Source organism: Falco biarmicus, chromosome 6 (genome assembly GCF_023638135.1).
Source record: "Falco biarmicus isolate bFalBia1 chromosome 6, bFalBia1.pri, whole genome shotgun sequence".
In the NCBI taxonomy this organism is placed as follows: Eukaryota; Metazoa; Chordata; class Aves; order Falconiformes; family Falconidae; genus Falco; species Falco biarmicus.
This window is the reverse complement of record NC_079293.1, coordinates 28123184-28145580: the sequence shown is the minus strand read 5'-3', so window position 1 is coordinate 28145580 and position 22397 is coordinate 28123184. Positions and strand designations below refer to the sequence as shown.

Sequence of the window (22397 nt, the reverse complement as noted above, 5' to 3'; positions counted from 1 at the left end):
AAATGGCAAGTATAACCTTCACCAGATACTCACAATGATGAGCACTTGTTTAGTTGTTACTACTGTGGAAAGAGATCTTGGAAAGGTGGTGGAACATCAACTACTTGAAATCTCAACTCTGTACTCGGTATGTTATCCCAAAACTGGCTTCTTCCCCTGGTGTGCAAAAGCCAATCCACGCACAGTCGAGATACTTCTGTCTGCGCAGAGATGGGTGCTAGGTGGTAAATCCACAAAGCTAGCACACCAGCTAATACATGGTGAAAAATTTTGTACATTCTGAGTGACTGTTATCAGTTCTTTCACACCGACGTTCAGTCACCCTTGTTCTCATTGGCTCTTGCGATGCCTCATCTTCACTGGAAGGTGCAGCATTTTCTCTTTACGCATGTTGCGAAGGGCCTTTGTTAGGGGCGGCAAGGGGGGTCTTTCTCTACCCAAGGGCAGTTTTTCTACTATATTAATTAGGATAGTTCATACATAGTTCAAGTGGTTTTCTCTTTGGCCTTATCAATCATTTGGTTCTCCTTGGGCTTATCTTGGTATTTCCTGGTTTGATGGATTTATGGTGTCACCCTATTCCTTCTCCCAGGGCCACGTCTTGTTAACTATTCGCAGAGGTTGATTAATATACTTTGTTTTAAATCCCATTGACCTCTTGTTCTTCATTATAGATATCCTGTTTCTCATTATCCATTGATGCATATTTCTTTAAAGTAAATAGTTTTTGAACAACTAGTCATCAAGCAGAGGTCAAAAATTAGGAAAGTCACTAGAATTAAGACATGAGCAGAGGAAAAGGATATATTATATACTTCAGAATGGGTATACTATATCTAAAAAAACCCCAACACATTAAGAGGTAACTAGAACAAGTACAAACATAAAATCATTCCACACAAGGGAAGACTAAACAAATAAGAAAAAAAAAATGGGGAAAAAGAAGCCTCAGAGGGTTACAATAGATCTCATGAATGACATGAAAGGAAAGAGTTATAAAAGGTATGAAATTAAATAGTAAATCCTTTTCAAGAGGGTTTGAGAGGATTTCAGTAATCTTAGTGTACCAAGTACCAGAAGCTTGGTAGGTTCTGAAACCTACCAACTGAACTGGGCATAAAAACAGCACTCAGAGATGATAATAAGGCCATAGTGGAAAACCTAAGAGAACTTCCTGTGCTGTGTTCCTCTGCTGGAACACTTAATCACCGGCCTTCTCTCCCATCTGTTTCGAACTAAGATGTTGACTTAAGAAAAGATTCATAAATTAAGAGTAGACAAAATAAACAGTAACATTCTCAACAGATTTTTCTCTGTTCATCCAAGAAACTCAAGGGTGTAACACCTGAAATTCTAACTGTGGTGTATTTTTGCTTAAAATTTTCTTGGCATCTAAGGAGTGGATTGTATCAAATGTTACATTATTTTTTAAAAATATTTCTAGAGGAAAGCTGGAGAACTACTAACTATTCAAACTTACACCTGTTCTGCAGAGATTAGTAGTAACTAGAATTTGTGCATCTGTGGACAGATATGATTTACTATGGAAAGATCAACATGGGTTTTGTCAACATTGTTTTTCAAAAAGAAGTCTTGCCTTATAAAATTGGCATGACAGTTTCTGAATATGTCGGCAAGCACTTGGATAAGAAGGATTGGAGAGAGGGAGTTTGCTGGGATTTCTGAAAAATTTTCAACACCTGTTTGCCAAAGGCTCTTAAGGAGACAGCAACCATGGGACAAAAGAGACCCCTGCATGGATTAAAATGTGTTTAAAAGACTAAGAGCAAATGGTCAGTTTTCACAGTGAAAGGAAGTCACTAATGCACCTTCACATGTCTGTGCTTATTCATAAATAATTTGAATAAGGAGGTGAGGAGTGGTGAGACAAAGCTTGCTGATGATATTGTGTTATTCATGGAAGGAAAGAAAAGGTGTGGCTGAGAAGAACTGCAGAAAGACCTTGCAATACTTGGGGCTCAATTATCCATACTCATGCTCTATGATGTGAGAGACATCTTAATGGTTCTGGCATAGGACATAATGGAGACCCATGCTCTTCTGGAGCCTCGGTAAGACACCCTCTGGCATCTGAAATAGCACTAGACGCCTACACATGGGCAGCTGAATTGAGCCTTCAGTGACCAGCAGCAAAACGATGATTGTGAATACACACAGATGCAAAATAATGCACGTGGGAAAAACACAATTCTGCATTACACGTAGAATAACAGTGTCTGAACTGACCATTACACCTCAGGAGTGAGATCTTGGAAATTTAATGTTACTTTTAAGACAATGTCACCTCAGTGGGGGTCAACAGCACATCAAACATTATAAATATTTATGAACAATATTGGGAACTAGACAGGGAATGATGTTATGCCACTTTATAAAATCACTGTGTGCCCCTGTCTTGGACACTGTATGCAGTTCCAGTCCCACTACCACAAACAGGAATGGTAGAAATGGTAAAGTTCATAGAATAGCAGCAAATACTTTCCATTGAAAGAAGAACTAAATTTCACTTGAATTTGTCAGTCTGCAAGAGAAACCTTGCCAGACTGAAAGGGGATTTCATGGAGGTTATAAAGTGATGAGTGACACAGAGAAAAAATTGTTTACTGTCCTTTCCAAAGCAAGAAGCAGGGGTCATCAAATGGTGTCATGAAATGCCTGGTTGAAAGCAAAGTGATTCTTCATACATAGAATTAACGTTGTGGAACTCCCAGTCACAGGATGTCATGGATGCTACAAGTTTACAAGCAGTAGAGGGTCAAGTGGATGCACATCTAGAGGAGATACATTGTGAGCTGCTAAGGAACAAGCCAAGGCTTCTGATTTAGAGTCAGTAGATGTAAACTGTTGGAAATTCAAAGCAGACCCACTGGAAGCTTCACCAGCAGTTTGGCCTCTTATAATCTTCCCAACCTTGGATACAAGAAACGGGAAGACATATGTACACTCTTGGTTTAAGCACCGTGTCAGTCCTTATGTTCTTATAAAAAATTGAGTAATTTTATTCATGCTATAGCTATTTCATTATTTCAGGGTAACTAATGAGCAGTGCGGCAAAAAGCAGGATGGGTGACTCTGTCAATTTTTCTCCATTTTTGCTGACTGCATTACTTGCCATCATCTTTGCTAGAGGCATCTGCAAATAGGTTAAGAGATCAAGCCAATTCCAGAAAACTGGCACGCTACAGTGCAGCTGTAACTCAAGTATGTTTTCCCTGTGTTTTTATTGAAGTAAGGTGTGCTGTTTGGGAACAGTTGACTCACGGAGTCATTATTTATATCAAGTACCACAATCCTCAGTCGTGCTAAGAGCCACACAAATCCAAGTAAAGTTGCCTAGTAAAGTCACCTGCACGAAGTGAGAAAAACCTGTCTCCTGCGAGCTGCACACGCAACTGTAAGAGACATCACTGTGCATGTGAGAAGATGCGGGAGCGCTGGAGTCGTCCCCCCCCCCGCCCCGCGCAGGCCTGCATCCCCAGCTCACCCCAAAGGGGCCTGCAGAAACACGGCGCCCCCTCCCTGCCCTCCTTCCCGGGAGGCAGACGGGAGGCCCACTCGCCCTCGGGCACAGCAGTGAGGGCGCCGCGGCGAGGATGCCCCAGGAAAGCGAGTGCCCCTGGGTGGCGGGACGGGGCAACCAGCGCCTCACGCCCTCCGGCCCCGGAGAGAGAGAGCAGCCGCGGTGACGCCTCCCACGCCGCACCGAGGGCGGGCTGCCCCCACTGCGGCCCCGCCACCGCCAGGCCCCGGGCCGGGCCTCGCCTCCCTTCAGCGCCCGCCCCCGCCGCCTAAGATGGCGGCCCCGCCTGCACCCACAATGCTCCGCGGGCGGCCGCCGCGCTTCCGGGTGCGGGCCCAGGAGGGCGGCGGGCCCGGCACGGCGCGAGGGGCCGCGGGCGGGCGGAGGGCGAAGCGCCCCCGACCGGATGTGAGCGAACGTAGCGGGCGGACGGTGCGGGAGGGAGCCGCGCCCGGACCATGAGGCTCCGACTGTGGCTGGTCCCTGCCCTGGTGTTGCTGTGGGGGCCGGGCGGGCTGGAGGCGCTGGGGCGCCCGCCGCGCCGGCAGCGCTACGGTAAGGGGCAGGGCGAGACCACGGCAGCCGCGGCAGAGGGTGTGAGGGAGAGACCACTGCCGCGGGGCGGGGGGGGGCGCCTCTGCCGAGGGGTGGCGATGGGGTACGTGGGATGTGGAGAGACCGCTGCTGAGAGGCGGGGGGAGGACAGGGGCTCCCCGCTACCGAAAGGAGCGGTGGGCTGAGGGAGAGACCGCTGAGGGGTGGGGGAAACCGGGGGGAGAGGGGCGCAGCAGGCCAGGGGTAGCGGTGGGGGAGACGTCACCGCCGCGCGGCGGGGGCGCGGCCACCCTGCCGGGGGTCAGCGGTGCGGGAGAGGGGGGAGGGCGGTGGGGCAGGGCCGGTGCCGTGAGGCGATGGGGAGGAAGGGGCTCTGCGGCCTGGCCGTGCGCCCTGCTGGGGGGCGGCCCTCGGCGGCGGGCAAGGCCGCGGCTGCGCCCCTGCCGGCCTGTGGGGTGGGGGTGGGGGGCGCCCGGGCCCCCCCTCAGCTGGAGGCGGCGTTGGGGTTCGCGGTCGTTGCTCTCTGCGGGGGCCGTGTGTGATGTGACCACTTTATCTTCACATTGAGGTCTGCTAAACGAGCTTTTCTCCCAAGAGTTTGTGTTGAATTGAGGCAGGATAATCGTACAAATGGCTTCATCACAGTCCTGGGTGGAGAGGCACCAGTGCAGAGAGAGCCTGAAGCTATTGGAGCTGAATGTGGCTTCTAGAAAAGCTTAACCCGGAGAACCGTTGCTTTATTTAACTTCCCTACACTTAGTTTTGCACCTAAACTTTTACTTCAGAATGACGAAGTTGCAAAGTTATGTTTGGTAAGCAAAAGCTTATCGCTGAAATGGCAGTTGAGCTCTTGCGAGAGGCAGTGGTTGTGTCTTACCCAGTCAGATGTCCTGTCTCCAGTTGGAGTGGCCGGTGGCGAGTGCTTGTTCCCTTTGCTTGCTTAGATCTCTCAGCAGACATCCTGATGGCTGTGCCTCTGCCCTCCTCTCCCACACCTGAGGTGGGCCTGTGGTTCTGTGCAGATCTCAGCAGCTGGTGACTGCAGGAAGCTGGGAAGGATGGGGTTCATTTGTGGATGCTCCTGGAAGCGTAACAGAGACAGAACAAACATAGCGTGTCCTTTCAACATCAGGCAGGCCAGGGAGCTCCTCATACAGAGATTGTGTCTTGGGCCATCAGATTTTTATGCCTTCTAAAGGTTACACAAATCATAGCTCCTTTATCTAACAGCTTTTGTATTCTTGGCCTCTGTAGCACCATGCCTGGACTATGAGCTCTTCAATTTTACGGAATACTGCGTAGAGGAAGAAGTCCTTTCTTCTGTTTCTAAACTTTGACCATTTCTATTGTCAGAAATGGTCAATATGGAAGAATTATTAATTTCACACCTTTAGTGACTTACAGACCTATGTAATTTGTCTCCTATTTAATATTTTTCTTCCCCAGTGGGAAAATCATGGTCTATATAATAATTCTTAGTATCGAGGGAAAAATTACTTTATTGATCTTTATTACTTTTGTCTGTATACTTTCTATTTGTATCGGATTTTTATTCTTACTTATTTGAGATGTGTGACCAGGACTGCAAAGCAGTATTTGTGATGCAAAGGTACCATGGTTTTATAGTGATTGAATGCTTTCGGGTTTGTTTTCTTTCTGACTATTTTGTGGCCTTTTTTTGTTGTTTAATAGTTACTCCGAGATCTCTTTTCTTTTAATTTTTTTTATTTTTTATTTTGTGAGTGGCAGTAACTATGCTGAAGTACTTTGTTGCATAGATAACATGGAGGTTTTATTTTCCTCATGTTATTTCACATGTTCACACACTGAATGTCATCAAACGTTTTGTTCTGTTGTTCAGTAAATATATAAAAGCATTTCATGAGGGAGCTTGAAAAATCCAGGTGTGCTCCATTAATTGTGTTACGTTTATCCACACACTTCAGTCTTTCAAAACACTAATATATATGGGGCAGCCACAGGTCTAGTAATTCACACTTTGTTATTATTACCAGTTTTTCAGGTAGGGGCACTGAGTGTATTTGTTGATTAGGCCTCTAGGTGATACCTGGAGTGGAAATTGGTCTTGTACTTACCACTTTTCAGGCCACCTCCAGCAAGACCAGTGGCACTGTACTTGCATACCATGATTAGTAGTTGACCAGGTTAATTTTTTCAAATCTTTATAACTCTTGGGTTTATACATTTATGTCCTGTTGACTTATTGCCTTTTTTTTTTTTTTCCCCTCCTTGTTATAAAGCCCCTTTTCTTGAGTCTTGGAGGTAGGTCTTTAGAATCATCCTATCAAGGCAAGCTTTTGGGGATTTTTTTGGTCTCTGCAGTAAATGCTCATGTCAGCTATTCTTTTATGTTTTGGTACTGGCCTTAAGCATTTGTTCTTGGAGCTGTACTTACAGCTTACTTGTTTTAAAAGTCCCTTTGATTATTTAGCTGAGTGGTTTCTTTTGATACAGAAAAAGCCATTTCAAGTATTAGCTTTATGCCTTTTACAAGCTGCTCTTCAAAAGATCTTTGCCTACTTTACTGTGGTTTTAGGTTCATACTTTGCTGGAGTTCTGTTGTCTTCATCTTACACACAGCTTGGTTTTCTGAAATATTATCTTTTCCTTCTGATAACTTCAACTTTGCTATTTTGAGAGCTCTGTTTAACCACAGCTTTTGTTTCGTGAACTGAAATCAGATTTCTGGCGAGCAGTATCTAAGGAAGTTTCAAGGATTACCATTTTGTGATTTCTATTAAGAACTTTCTTGCTTGTTTCTCTGTAAGTTCAGTTTTTCAGGAAGGAAAAAAATGATTATACAGTGAGAAACAGAATTTGACAAGGAGTAGAATAAGGAGATAAAAGACGCGGGTCGTTTCCCAGCATTTTTGAGCTGAAGTAATCTTAGGGTGTGGTGCTCCAGCAGGCTAAACAGATCTAAATCGGGACTGCCACAATCCTGGCCTCAGCTTTCTGATCCCTTCCCCATTCCTGCGAGCACATTCGTGGAGCTAAGCTGCCTAGAAGCTGATTGCTTTTTTTCCATAAGGTGTAGTGTGTCTGCTTTCGGGTGTTTTCTGTTTGTGGTGTCCGCTCCCTGGACTACCTTACAGCATGATTGTCCAAGTACCTGCCCTGTGTGTTGGGGGGTGGTAGTCATTGTGCTCAAGGTGAGGGATGAAGGTAGGATGGTGTCCACCTCAGTTTGCCTTTAGATGATCTGGAAGCTCTTTTTAATAATGTTGGCAGCAGGAATTAATTTCTGGGAGAAGTGTAACTCTACTAGTCAATACAATGACTGTTATTATAGTTTTGCCTCTGAAAAAATAATGTCAATGCTTTTAAAAATTTTATCCCTCTTGTTTATCTCTGAAGATAACCTTTTATAACTATTAAATATTAATGCTGTTTGTCTTGGAGCTCAGACATATCTGGATGATAACAGGGTCTAATGTACTTGAGAAGAGTAACACTGCAAATACTGAGTTTCAGTGCTGTTGAACGTATCTCTGAATGTGTCTAAAGAACTGCTTGAATCTGTTTTACAACACAGTGGTATTAGTAGTCTGCAGCAACTAAGCAGCATGCATCCAGGATTGCCCAGAGTAGAGTCTGTATGTAAAATGTGTCTTACTTAATCTGTTTTGAATGAGATTTTTTTTTTTAATCACAAGCTAGGCAGGGAACTGAAAGAAGTAAGATAGCTGTTCCTTCCTGGATGGATGATATTCTTTGAATCACTCGCTGGTGGTCTTTTTCTACCTGCTGTATTGCACTAATAAAATCTGAGGCAGCTAACCTGGGCCTGAATTGTTTTTTCTCCACAGTGCTCAAATAATGCAGAACACAAAATGAGCTGAAATAATGACCCATTTTAAACAGACTTACGTAATGCACTTGAAAAAAATAGAATTTACAAGTTGTTAAGTGGAAAAAACAAATGTGGTGTTGGTGAATAAATTGGGGGACCCAAGTGATACAGAGGGCAGCTTAACGTCATTTGCAGTCAGTTTTGAATTCTGCTTCACACGTGTGACAAAATGCAGGAAGTCTGTGAGGCTAGGAATGTAAATGGCTGCCAAAGAGTTTAAGGGGCTGGAAGTTTAGCTCGGTGTCAAGAGCATGCAGTGAGATAATTGGTGACAGAATCCTTATGCAAGATTAAACTTTATCCTTCTGGATTGAAGTGTGTTGGAGACTAAGGCAAAACCCAGGTAAGGGCCAGATGTCTCGTTTCCCTGCCATAGTCTGCCATTTTTGTTACTGTTTCTTATCCCATTTTAATATCCTTTGAAGGGAGACAACTGTTTTGGGTTGAGCTAGTTTTGCAGTCTGACTCTGCAAGCTGGAGGTTTGGTGTGTAGCTCGCCAGGCCAAGGAGGAGATTCCAAGAACACACAGCCTAATAACAGTATGCTGCAGCATGTGCTACCTGCCCAGGATGTGGTGGGATTGTTTTGAAATCATTGCAGGAATTTGTAGATGCAGTGTTTCTATAGGTGGTATTACAGGGTAGGTGATAGTCTTCTTACACTGTGTCTCCATATAAACAGCAAATGTTTCATGTAGTCGCAGCCTTACTGAATTCAAATTGTCAGTGTGATTTTGGGGTTGTGGATTGCTAATATCTATTCTGTGGAAGTACTTAATACCAAGGTTTTAAAGTAGTTTTGTTGGGTTTGTTTTCTTTTGTTTGTGTGAATCAGTCAATGTTTCCATTGCCAACTGAAAAAAAAAGTGATAAAAGTGTAATTCCTGAGAAGTACTCAAAGTCAACAAAGGGAAGAACATCAACACTAGATTAGACTAATTATTAAGAGTTACCCTTAACTATTGCAAGATTTTTGTAATGGGAACGTAATCAAGTGCTCAGCGAGTATGGTTTTCAGTAGTGCCAATATGGTCTGTCCTCTAAGCAGCCAGAAAGTAAAATTCTTGTTTGCATTTAAGATTTGGGGTGGTTTTATTTTCCGTTCCCCCCCACTGTAAAAACTGACAGCTTCACTGCTGCTGTTCGTGCTGATAGCAGCAGTGACTCATCTCAGCTTCATGCTTCTGCTGCTCTGGAATTTTTGTGTGTGTGTGCAGAAGCCCCAGCATAGCTTTCTGCTCTGTCTGGAAGGGCCAAGTGAGGAAGCACAGCCAGCCAGCTCTTCAGTGCAGAGTTCTCTTAATGTTACACCAGGATTTAATTGTGTGTTTAGTAGACAGTAGAGATTTATCTTTGAAATAGAAGTTTATGTCTAACTTCTGTTATAAACAGATAGTTTATTTTTCCCCAACTTTTTTATAAATCACAGGACTCTGAGTTTGCCTGTTTCCCAGACTGATCGAGGGAGGTCCTTTGTTGTGTGTAATAAAAGGTTAAAGGAGAGGCAAGTTTCTTTAACAAAGAGCAGTATATCCTGCTGTCCTGTTCTACAGAGTCCATATGCCACACTGAAACCTGCTTATGTTGGGGATATCCTGCAACATTCTCAATGGTTCTGATGGTCTTCCCGATGTCTTTTGTTCTTACCGATGTATGTGACTGTACTGCCCATGTTTATGTCACTTGTGTCCTGCATCTCTTCACAATATCCATCCCTGTTTTCCTGTGCTGCTCTTAGGATGTGTGCATTATTTGTATTTTTTCCCTTCCTTGATACTTGCATTTTTAACATGTGTAGGTATATGGAGTGGGGGGTAGGAAGGGAAGGGGGCTCTTTTATGCAGGGAGGCACCTACAGCTGCCACCCACTCAATGTTGATCCATAATTACTGAGGTGCTGAATGAGAACATGGTATCCCTTGCATTCCTTGGTTTCCTTTCTCACTTTTTCAGATTGTTACTGAAATCATGAAAGTCCTTCCCCCCTCAGTACCTGTGATGTGCCTTGAATTTTGGAAGGTCATGTCTGAGCGAATCTGAAGTCGTATCCACAAGAAGAGATGCAGTCAGATGGGGAGAAGGGATTGGTCTCACAAGTGTAGTCCAGGCAGTAATTAGTCTTCACCTGGAGTCAGCTGCACTCAAACTTACTTTGTGCCACAGCAGGATTTTGTGGTGTGGTACCTAAGCAGAGTATTAAGGCTGACAGTTTTTGGAGAGCCAGACAAATGATCTGTTTCCAGAGAACACTACATCCTGTGACTTGGCTCTTCTTTCTGCAGGATATATGGAAGCATGTGATTTTTGGTTTGGGTTGGGTTTTTTAGGGTTTTTTTTAAGCATCGAGTCTTATGATGCTGTTCAGGTTTAAGGTGAAAAAGCTGTATTGCCCTTGTTTTACTTTGAATATGAAGATGTTCATTCAGTGGCCTTCCTTATTTTTTGTAATGTCAGTATTTGAGCAGGATGTTGCATTCTTTTTTTTTTTTTTTTCTTCAGAATGTGCTTTCTGCTTTCACTAATAGGATAGACTGAGTTACTGAATCAAGTAGATCCAACAATAAATTTTGTTCTCAGTGATCCCCATTTAAGATGTGTTTAGTGAAGAAGAAAATTTGCAAGGTTGCAAGTGTGTGGGGTAACATGTAGGAAACATTGGGGGTATTCAGCTGTATTGAAAACCACTAGAAAGAGCAGTTTAATTACCTGTACAGCTTCTGCTAAACAATTTGCACCCTTAAGGAAATACACTGTCCAGAAACAGATGTGTGTCTTACTGTAAGCAAAAAACTTTGGAGTAGTAGGAAGGGTTCAGCTATATAAACAAGTTTTTCCTGAGGTGAGCTAAAGGGGGTTTTGTAAGCTGTTAGCTTTTCCATGGTTTCCATTGCTGGTGCCTCTGAACGTGTGGTGAGTAGAGAGTAGTTTACCCTGTGTAACTGCAGGGAAAGTATACCATGGAGTAGCTGGTAGACAGTAAATCAGCAGCCTACCTTGCCTCCCAGTGTGAGGTCTGTGTATCTGTACCCCGAGGCTTTGTCTGTGCTGTACTGGTGACTAACTGAATTCAGGCACCTTGTTTTCTCACATGGTTTAGCAAGTTTGGTGCAGTTGGGATCAAGTCAAAAACATGCCTTTTAAAACACTCAGCAATGCTGACGTGGCTGGCTGTTCTTACTAACAGGTTTGTCTAGAAATGTGTTTAAACAGAGTGTAAACCTTTATCCTGTTACCGTTTATAAGCAGGCTGACGTACATTTGGTTCTTACTTTGAACCTGTTTCTCACACAGGTTCTTCTGTTCACATATACCGAATGAGCAAACCAGCAGCCACTCTTTGGTGGAAACAAGTAAATGATTAATCTAAACTGTTAAAAGCATGGGCTGTTTCACGTGGGATAAATGTTTCAGTTCACTTTTTCTGTCTTTGGCAATGGCTCTGTACCAGATGCACCAGAGAAAGATGTAACAGCACGTGTAATGAGCTGTTGGGGAACAGCGTTCCCACAGATGGAACTTCTCAACACATCCTCTTCATCAACAGTCTCCTAAAAGCAGTGTAAACTGTTAAGAGAAGGTACACATACACATTTAGGCATGACTGCATCACCTCCTGGCTGGTGAAGACCATCTGAGTGCTCAGTTGAGATATGAATGTATTTGCCTTCTACCTTAGCACTCCCTGGAATGGTGCTTCTGTCAGACGATCCCACTATATCGCAGCCAGTAACCGGCTGTTACCACAAACACGAGGGCAGCTGTTTTATTTAGGGTGATGGAGACCTGCTTTAGCTCATATGGTTAAGGTTGGAAAGACTCCAGTCTGTGTTTCCTGGTCCAAATTCAGACTGAGGCTGTGAATTATATTTGAAGTGACTATATTTGGTTACTTTAGTTAAAATATTTTAATATGTGAAGAGCAGCATAATTTGGAGAATACAACCAGAAATAGTAACAATAGTGAATACAGAGACCTTCAACCATTCAGGCGCTCCCCCGCTGAACCAGAAAAACTCTTATTAGTTAGCTGCTCACAAGCTTTTGGTAGGTGTTTGATAAACATTGGAAATCGGCTGGAGATCAGTACATGGGTTGTAGTTAACAAGTGCCACACAGGCTAGAGCCCTTTTTTCAGTCTGGGAGACGCCAATGATTTAACAGTCACACTGCAAAATCCTCACCAAGTGTGTTTGCTGTGCTTATTGTAGGACTACTCTCTGTAGGCTTGTCATCCCATCCCAGTGCCTTTTGACAGGAGATCTATTTCTGCTTTTATTCCCTTTGGGATGGTTGGAGAAATAACTGCAGGCATTCCTGCAAACCTCTCTGGTACTCTTGTGGCCATTTTTAAATCCTGAAAGTAATATTTTTTTAAGTATTGTTGGATCTTGTGTTTTAAGTAGAGATATTTTCTATCGTGGGATAATTGTGAAGAGTTTTTAAAAAATATTGTATCTTCTGGGTTAAAACATCATGCTTCTAGATAAGCTTACCTTTCTATAAATAATGCAGTGCAAAAAAATGCTTATGAAATGGCTGACTTGCCACATTGACTTGTTGCTTTCTAGGCAATAGATTGGGCATGAGATCATGGGAATTTACTGTTCTGGTTATGAAAGCTGAGCTGGTTGGAGAAGGATGCCATTGGTATTTGAACTGGTAGTTGAGCACTTGGAGAGAAACCTCTTCTTTTGAAGTATACGTAGTGGCCTCCACTCAGTGAGCTAAGCTGTTGCCCAGCACATTTTTGAGCTCTGTGCTGCTGCTGGGGTGGCCTGCTGCAATGGGTACCGACCATAATTTATCCAAAAGATACTTTCCTGTGCTAAATTGTGAAGTCTAGTGGCAGTAGGGTTTTAGCCTTGAAGTGAGATGAAAGGAGGAAACAGTTGATGAGTTCAAAGTTGGGGGCAGGGCGAGAGTCCCTGCTGTGGATTTCTTCTTGAGAGCTTTGCGGTATTGTCTTTGTCACCGATATTCCTTCCCCGTTTCTGTTCCAGACCTGGGATGTGTATGTTCTGGGGAAGTCCCCATCCAGGAGAGAAGTTGCAATGAAGTGAAGGCTGGTCATCACAAATAAATAAATATTTGGACTATCAGGATGAAATTAGGGTGTCCTTCTCCAAAAAGAGAGGAATGCAGAAATCTAGGAGGGGTTGGGAGGGAAGGAACCACGGGAAAGTGGTTTAGGAAAACCTGAGTCAGCTTGGTGCTGTTGAAGCCCCTGGGAAATGATTCTTGGACCATAGTGAAGATAATGAGGAAGGAATGCCAGAAAGATTATTAAACTTGAACAAAAAGTAGTCGAGTATATGCTTGCTGTGGCTTCCATCCACAGACTGCTGTACAGTTGGCCCCTGTACAGTTCTGTATTTTGTTTAAAATAATGACATTTCATCTTTTATTTTCAGTAAGCCATGATCGTGAATTCATTTTCACAGTATGAAAATTGTACTGAAAAAATTTTAAGTGTTACCAATGTATTTTTTTCCGCATCTGTCTGTCCCTGAATCAGTTCACAGATTTATGCCTAGAGTCTTTACTTATGTTGCAAGTAAAATCAAAAGCAAACAAATTTAGGAAGGTTAAGAGGAAATGCGAACAAGTGCATTCTTGTTTCAGGGTTACAGGAACTAGGAGTGTCCTGTGTTTCATGCGTTAGTTTAACAGAATCATCTTACTCATCTTCAGCGCTCTGTAGGTCTTGTTCTTACTACCCTTCCTGTGTCCCTGTGAGGCATTTCCAGAAGGGTGTTTGTGTGTGCCTTGAGGTGAAGCAGGACTTCTGAAGTTCTTGCCTACCAAATAAAATAAAATTGATTTCTTTGGCAGACTTCTCAGTTCTCTTGCTGTGAAACTGAGACATTTTGTCTTGGCTGCAGTGACAGCTGCGTCTTGCTCTTTGGCATGACCTTCCCCTGGTTCTGGGCTGGTTTCAGGCAGAGGTGGAAAGGGGCAGAAGGAGTAGTGTTTCACAGCTGGGGTTGTGCCCCTCGGGCAGATCTTGTGCTTGGTAAGTCCCCGTGTCAGTAGGTCCTCGAGCAGAGCAGCAGTGGTACCACACCTCTCTTGCTTCATGGCCCACATACCACACGCTTCCTCTGTATCATGAACCAATGTTTAGTGTCCTGTGTATCCACGTTCACTTCAATCGAGGAGTCTGCTCTAGCTGAGTGTGTTGAAAGAATCTCAGGTTTAATTGAAAAAATTCAGGACTAGACAGTTTAATGAGGGTTTTTTTTGTCACAATTAATTTTCCCTGCCTGTCCCTACCCTCCTCCCAAGCGGTTCTGGATGAGGGCAGGTGTCAGACCAGGAGCAATGAGTTATAATGGGCTTCTTCAAGAAAAAGGATGCTTTGAGGAGTTTTAGGTAGTTGCGTACTGTGTGGCTATAGTGAACCAGCTCTGCAGCATGTGGCAAGCTAATGATGAAGGCGCTGTCAGGCATGCAACAACTGGGCACAGAATGGGGGGAAAAACCCACAACACAAAAACAAGTGATGGAAACTTGCCTTTGCCTATAACCTGAAACACGTGGTAATTGGTTGCAGGTTCTCTCAACCTGTGGGTTGTAAACAGAAATCAAGAAATTGCAGCTGCACTGCCCTTCCTGTGTTGCTTAATGCCAGGGGAGGGGCAGCCAGGTGGAAGAAGCCTGGGAGCCACTGCTCCATGGCTTCTGCTGCATGAGAAGGCAGCCGTGTCACCTGTCCATCACCGCTCGTGGGTCTGGTGCAGGACCGAGAGGGCTGTGAGGGTCATCTTTGTTTCTGCAGCTGCCTCGCTGCCAGTGTACACAAGCATGTGTGTACATATGTGGGTGGTTAATTCTCCCCACCTGCCCCCTCTCAAAAAAAAGCAAAGTGATTGCCTTGCCCTGAACAGGTGCGGCTTGGTCTTTAGAGGCACGTATTTTGGGGTGAATGATGGTATTGAGTGTAACGTTAAAAAAAAAAAAAAATATTCAGGAGCTATACCAATCTAGAGTTCAGGTTGGCAACCTTGGCTTGTTGCACAAGAGGCAGTAAAACTCCGCTTACTAGTGGTGCTGCTTACTTAAAAGTCCAATAAAACAATGTGATGTTGGTTGGCTGAGTGGTGTAAGCTAGTGATCAGCGGCTCTGAGGAAGTGGAAGGCTGCTGTTGGACAGAAAGGTAATAAATGTTCTGATCTGCAGTGAATTTGGTGGAAGTTTCCAAGGTTACATTATTTTCTTCCTTGGACTCAGGAGGGGATGAGCAGGTGAGGAGCACGATTTCCCCATTTAGTTTCCAGGGGCAGACAGGGAGGGCATTAGCTCTGCACAGCTGTGGCAGTAAAAATGATGGGGTTGGTTGCTCAAAAATTGCTATTAGTGAACTAAATTCCTTGTTTGCCTCTCTCAAATCCTGCCTTGTCTCACACTGTGATTTCTACTTGCCTACATAAAATGTGCCATTACAGAAATGTACAATAGTTAACCTAAAATCAGAGCAGACTGTGGTCTTGCTGTTGAAATGAGAGGTTCTGTTTTGCTGGTTTAGGTGTGCGTTTGTGAAATAGAGAGTGTGTTGAAACTAAAACTTTCCTTGTTGCTCTTCCAGACACAGTTGAGTCCATGCTTTCAGACTACGACATCCTTTCTCAGTCTAGCATCCAGCAACACTCTTTAAAGAAGAGGGATCTGCAGCCTGAGACACACGTAGAGAGGCTCTTAAGTTTTTCAGCCCTGCAAAGGTAATTAAATCATCAGTAATAAAATAGCATAATATTTTCCTTCCGTTTGTGATAATGTGCAGTTCCAAACCCAGAAATAGTTGTCTTGTGTTCTGTCATGACTGTCCAGTTCTTCTAAGTTAGTGATCTGCATGGTTATATGATTTTAAGAGACTCAGAGGAAACAGAAAAAATTGCATTGTATTATTCTGCTGAAGTGACAGTGATTTAAGAATTCTGTTGCTTTGTTCGTAGCTTTAGTTCTGTTCTATTCTGTTCTTTCAATTCTACTTGTTGGGTTGGATCCCATTCATACCTCATCTAGCTACTTTGTCGTACTTCTCGACCGTCCTCTGGTTCTTGAAAATCTGCCTTCAGTTCAGGGAGCGTGTATTGTGTTGCCCAAGAGATGTATGTTGTGTTTTTTTCATAATGCTTAATCCTCTTCGTACCGAGTGTAAATTCCCCCTCAATGAAACACTTCTTTTAATCATTTTTTTAATAAGACAGGAAATAGAAGCACGGGTGAGAGGGGAAGGAGGGGTGGAAGAGAGCAGGGATGAAGGCTGTTGGGATTTTATTCTGAGTGTCAGTCAAGTGCTCCGAGTGTTGAAATGGTGAACCCAAAATGGGAGAGCAGAGTGAGAATAACACTTTGTATTAACAAGTATAGGTTGATTTTGGTCATCTGATGTCTTTGTCTACTGTGCTCTCATGTGCCTTTCCCTGTCTGTCATCTCCAACTACAATTGTCACGCAAGTTGTTGTGCGTTGTTGTTGAATCTCTAAACATTTGGAGGGGGTAATGTTTAAGTACCAAGTATAAAAGGTTAATGGGATCAAATATCTGGCTGTTCCTGTTTTGCACTGCCTCGTGCACCCTGACTTTATCGTGAGGTTGCGATACTGCCAGTGATAATCACAGAATAATTGCAGAGGGCCATGCCAAAAATCTTTGACTCAAAGCCCACATAAACCAAAAGTCCTTGAGGCTCCTTCCACGGAAGGTTCTCTACTTCTTGGGATAGCCTTTAGTTTTTGTGACAATATATCATAAAAATATGCAGAGTTCAAGTTTCTCTTTATGGTCTTCTGACTGTATTATTTCAGAAAATAAGAACTGTAATTTAATTTAAAATAAATGAACAAATTCTGTGGTCTGATTTTCTTTAAATCGTTACCAGTAGCTGTTTTTGCTGGACTGCACATGGAGAAGGTGCATCATGAGCAAACTGTGACTGTTTTGGATTTTGTTTGGTTTTTTTTTTTTATTAACATCTTTGACTCTTTAAAGATATTTGCAGTTATGAATTACACGGTGTATGTTTTTGTAGCCTCCTTATCGGAGGTCATGTGTTCTAACTTCTTTTGGACTCTCAGTAAAATGGAGACTGGATGTATGTGTTACGTGTATACTTTGCTTAAAAATAAATGGAAGTAAATTCTTTTACAGGCACTTTAAATTATACTTAACTGCAACTGCTGAACACTTTTCAGAAAAATTTCAAGCATTAATTGTGGATGGTGAAGGCAAGGAAAAGGAATACAGTGTTCAATGGCAAGACTTTTTCACTGGACATGTTGTTGGTTAGTATGGACTAGACACTGCGTCAGTGCTGAGAAAGCACAGCTTTGCACAAGTATCTTGACCAAAGTAAATGGTGTGTTGCCCTCATTTTCACCAGATATGGTTAGGATGAAAAGTAAACTTAATTTTCTTGCCCCTTGGGTTTTCTGGTTTTGTTTTTGTGGTGGGTTTGTGGTGGGTTTTTTTAGGTTTGGTGCATGGTGGGGTTTTTTGAGCTACTGCATTAAGGTTCTAAGATAGGACTCTTCTGTTTAGTTTGGCAGAATGCAAAGGTATAATTTACTGAAGCAGCAGCTTGTGATTTATTTTTTTTTTTCAATGATGGTGGTAGCTTTAATTCCAACTGGAATGTAGGACGTGAATGTTCCTTGTCCCAGAACACAAAGCCCAGGTAGTGGTGATGCAGTGTTGTGCAGATTGTTATATTAAAACGCTTTCAGATGGTTCTTCACAGATTACTTTTCTGTAAAGAAAGAGTGTCTTACTCCACTTTAGTCCAGCACTAAAGCTTCTGCTAAGTTGTTTTGATTTTCATGTTGCCTATGTGATGTGGCGGAAGTCTTTTCCACTGGAATGCAGGCTGACGCCATGAAACTGCTGGCTGATAGCAGTAAGATGCCAGCTGCTTTTGTTGGCAGAAATATTCTGTGTCCCATTACTAACCCCCAGAGTGGTTTCAGCACTTTCTGCAAAATTAGCAATTAAATCTGAGTCTTGATGACTATGACCATTGGGAGGTTAAGATTGCGGGGGAGTGCTGGTTCATTTCTTTTTTTTTCTTTAAACTGGACAGTATAGTGTTCTTCAGAGACTGAGGAAAGTAATTTGGCATGAAGTTTAGAAACAATTATAAAAATCCAACAAGCAGTGTCTGTGCAGGAGTGCATGCAAATAGAGCTGAATTAATTTATATTTTCCTTGCTTATGTTAAAGGAGAGCATAATTCCAAGGTTGTGGCACATATTGGCAATGAAGATTTTACAGTGAGGATCAGTACTGATGGAGAAGAATACAATATCGAGGTATGCTTTACTGCTGAAAGCTATATTCAAACAATAATTTCTTTGTTGGTTTTTTTTTCCCCTGTGGGTGTTTCTCTTTCTAGCTCGTCACGTTGACACCTCTGTAGCTCAAAATAGACTTGGTGGCGGTGTTTATTTTGGGGCAAGGAGGGAGAGAAATGTGAAACCAATTTGACTTTTGCAAGCGTTGAGTTTTATTAGTGAGTGATGTTCTCTGACATTTGCATGTTTTAGATAAATCACAGGTATGTTTTAAACAGGAAAGGTTTTTAGAAACATAAATGGATAATATTAGGAATTAGTGGCGATTATGTCCTTTAGAATAGCAAATGGTGCAGCTTTTTGAGCAGAGTCAATGTTGAGCTTTCTAAAATTTTGGCTTTGTTACATCTTGGAATTTTTCCCATTCTTAGAGCTTTATTGGAAAATTTGGTATTTTTCCCTGCTCCCCTGTTTCTGTTTTTCACCATTTTCATTGCTTGTTATTTTAAACCATTGGTTTAAAAACCATATTCAACAAATATATAATTAGAGACTATCCTAATGAGTTGTTCAGTGCAGTATATTCCCACGCGCAAGCTGTATTAGAATGGCTGAATAACAGTTATTATGGCTGCGTGTTATATGGATATTGTAATTGTCTCGAAACCCAAGGATATGCAGAATTATGGGTAAACCTGGGAAATCCAGTCATGTTAAAGAACAAAAATGTGACTAGAACACCCAAACCACTGTACTTGTGTTTTACATTAAGAGCATATAGTAGCTGTTTGATTGTGATTGAAAGCATTTTTGTGTTTGTGGTTCAGAGTAATGTAAGCATGTCTCTGTTCTCCACACAGCCATCCCCCTTGCTCTTTGTTGGCTGTGTCTGTACAGCTAAACAAAGGCAGGCAATGGCATGGAGGCTCCAGCTTGCCCATGCTGCTTAGCTATTAGCCTCCCCGGGTCAACTTTGGCCCCTAACCAGCCATGGATGTGACAATGCCCATGCGCAGTCAGAGGTGGTGTGTGCCAGAGAATATTCTCAAAAGGCAGCATGCTCTGTCATTGTCTGTCTTTGTTTTCGTGGTTCTCCTGTACCATTCAGAAAGGCTGAGTACCTTCGTATAAACTCGTGGTGTCCGCACACCTTGCCCTAGGGTGCAAAGCACGTTCCCTCAGTTTTGTGCAGCAGACGTGTGGCTGCTGGGCTGGCACAGCCTTTGTGTTTCAGGACCTTTTTGCTGTGAATGAAAGCACAGTATTCTAAATAGCAAGCAGTTCTCTTTCAGCTTGAGACAACGAAGGGCCAGAGGAGACCCAGACCCAGGTGCTCTGCATTGTGGATGTGGGCAGTCTATGCTACTTGGCCTTGCACAAAGAACAGACCCTGTCTGTGTTGTATTTGGTGGTGGTGCTGTGAGCTCTTATATACAGATAATAATAGGGATGTGTCAGTAAAGAAAAAACACGGTTCTTATGCATCTGCTGTGGGAATTAGCGTCTTACATTGGGGTTTCGTGGTTTCCTTGCTTTCTTTGGTTTTGGGGAAGTTTTCATACTTCTAAGTGACGTGGGTAGCTATTGAATGTTGAAGAGCCTGCCTTCTGCCTTGAAGACTGTGTTCTGCTGTACACTTAAATATTAAATACTCTGTTATCTGCCAGCTCCTGTGCTTCTGCTCAGTGTATGTGTTAGCATAGTTTAAGCATCTCCACCCTGGCTGTGCCAGTCTTTATACTGTTATGGAGGGAGCGGAGGAGCCTTGAGATGCCTCCTCAGCTTGCTCATATTCTAGAGGGGAAGAAAAATTCTGTCTTCTACAGCCTTATCAGGTAGCTGCCACCACTTGGAGATGATGATAGATTCTTGGATGCATGTGTAGCATGAAAGAGTTGTATTCTGTTGGCTTTCTTGTGGATGTAGTTTTATCAGTAGGCTTACTGCTGTGGGTGAAATTATTGTAGTCAATGTGTTTGTGTGTGTATACGTAAAGCTGTGGAGAACTGATGGTGCATACGTATAATTTTTTACTTACATAGACTTAGTCTTTGTTTTCACTGTGCTCCTAACTAATTGCATTTTGGTTCTTCCTGTGCTGTCAGCCACTGTGGAGATTTGTAGAAAATGTGCAAGATGAAAGGCTGCTGGTCTACAGATCTGGAGATATTAAAGATTTCTCAAGATTGCAATCCCCCAAAGTGTGTGGTTATTTAAAGCTGAACGAAGAAGAATTATTGCCAAAAGGATTGGAAGACCGGAAGGAAAATGAAGGTGAGTGCGCCTGTCCCTTGGGAGAGCAGAGCCCTTCTGGCTGTGTTGGCCAATAAGATCAGAACCTGGGCAATAATCTGTGTTGCTGCTTCTAGTTTAACTATTAGCTCTTTAAATTCATTGGGGGGGGGGGGGGGGGGGAAGCAGCACTCCTCCTCATGCTTGTTCCCCATCCAAAAAAGCCCCAACAACTGATGAAAGGAAGAAACTGTCGCTCAGGGCGTGTTTCTTCCTGGCTTGTTGAAAGGATGTGTCACCCTACCAGCGTGTAGGCTAAGGAGAGGAACCTGTTTCATCAGGCCTGAGTAGTGTCTGTTGTGATAGCTGGCAGCAATGGAGGTACGCTTTCTAAGGTGAACACTGAAACAACTCTGTACTTCTGTGCACTGTGCAGCAGGACCAGTTTGGCCTCGGTGGTCACTCAAAGCATCCATCTTCAGCTATGATGGGTTTTTCAGAGTTTTTAGTCTCTCTCTTTCCTCTGTCCTTTGGGTTTGTCAGCTGAGGTTGGGATGATGACTAGGAGCAGGAGGAGGAGAGGCGTTGAGGCTGAGGTTATGACCGTAAAAGCTCTATAGGTATATTTATTGAATAACTCTATTACACTGCTGTACACTCCTCTCCTTACAACAAGTTTGAAGACTGCTATGAAGAAAAAATTTAGGAGTAGTTATAAAAAAAATAAAATCCAACAAACTGACCCCAAACTAAACATCCCTATTCTCCCCACAAAAACCCACCCAAACTCACATTCGTGTCTTAAATAAGGATAATAGACACAGCAGTGTCAGTTTTAACTGAGTGTTTATTTAATTGTATTTAAAATGTTCACACTAGCAAGCATCCATCGGAAGAAAAGAGCTGTTCCAGAGAGCTCCAAAAACACATGCAAGATGTTGGTAGTGGCAGATCATCGCTTTTTCAAGTACATGGGCCGTGGGGAAGAGAGTACCACTATAAATTATTTGGTATGTAAATATACTCTGTTACAATTTGCTGGAATAAATGCAGGAAAAAAAGTTAATTCAGTAGTTAACATACACTTTATACTACTTTGTACAGCATAATGGATTTACATCTCATGGCTGTGTGTGCTTTTTACCTGGGAAAGTGCTAAATCAAACCTTAAAAATACTTTATACTGGTGATAGTGTAGTTAAGTAGTCTTCACGTTTCACTTATAAACAAATCCTTTCCCTTCACATACTTCTTGCGGCTGTGCTATTTGCTGCCTAAGAATTTTTTTTCCAGTCGGAGCTTCAGAATCTGGATTTTGAAATCTCCTGCAAACAATCCAGGTATCTTTAAAGTTCTAGCATGTTTAAAGCTCATGAGTGGCACAAGCAACTTGTTTAGATTCCTCCCCCTGCCCCCCCCCTAGTTATTTCAGAATCCTCTGTTCAGAATGATAAAATTAGAAGCGGGTGCAGTAAACAATTTGTTTGGTTGTACATGGGTGTTGTGGGTTAACCCCAGCAGGCAGCTCGGCCCCACCCAGCCACTTGCTCAGTCTGCTGGGTGGGATGAGGATAGAGTTGGGATCAGGAGAGAATTGGAAGGGTAAAGGTGAGACAGCTGGTGGGTTGAGATAATAATAGTTTAATAGGTAAAGTAAAACCTGTGCATACAAGCAAAGAAAAGAAATTGATTCACTACTTCTCATCAGCAGGCAGGGGTTTTCCCAAGCCACTCTTGGGAAAGCAGGGCTCCATCATGGGTACCGGTTACCAAGTAACCCAACCAAAACCAGTTGTCTATCTGACAAGTTTTTGTGAAACAGAACGCCTGCCCACAGACTTTTGGCAGCAGTGGAGAGGGTGGGTTTGGGGGCTGGAGACAAAAACCAAATGAAATAATTCTTGG

The 22397-nt window shown here is 43.0% G+C and overlaps 1 protein-coding gene across 2 annotated transcripts in view; it reads left to right on the top strand.

Moving 5' to 3' along the window:
• The first annotated feature begins 3845 nt into the window (after positions 1 to 3845).
• The window catches only part of ADAM17 (ADAM metallopeptidase domain 17), a 35295-nt gene continuing 16743 nt past the window's right edge, over positions 3846 to 22397 (top strand). The window contains exons 1-6 of one of the 2 annotated variants that reach the window (XM_056343011.1): positions 3846 to 4096; positions 15557 to 15689; positions 17122 to 17255; positions 18190 to 18278; positions 20366 to 20534; positions 21372 to 21502. In XM_056343011.1, coding sequence (XP_056198986.1) covers positions 4000 to 4096; positions 15557 to 15689; positions 17122 to 17255; positions 18190 to 18278; positions 20366 to 20534; positions 21372 to 21502 — 753 coding nt within the window. In that variant the 5' untranslated portion in view covers positions 3846 to 3999. Of the gene's footprint in view, positions 4097 to 4886; positions 4909 to 15556; positions 15690 to 17121; positions 17256 to 18189; positions 18279 to 20365; positions 20535 to 21371; positions 21503 to 22397 lie in introns of those variants that run through there. The other variant, XM_056343012.1, reaches the window with a different exon arrangement.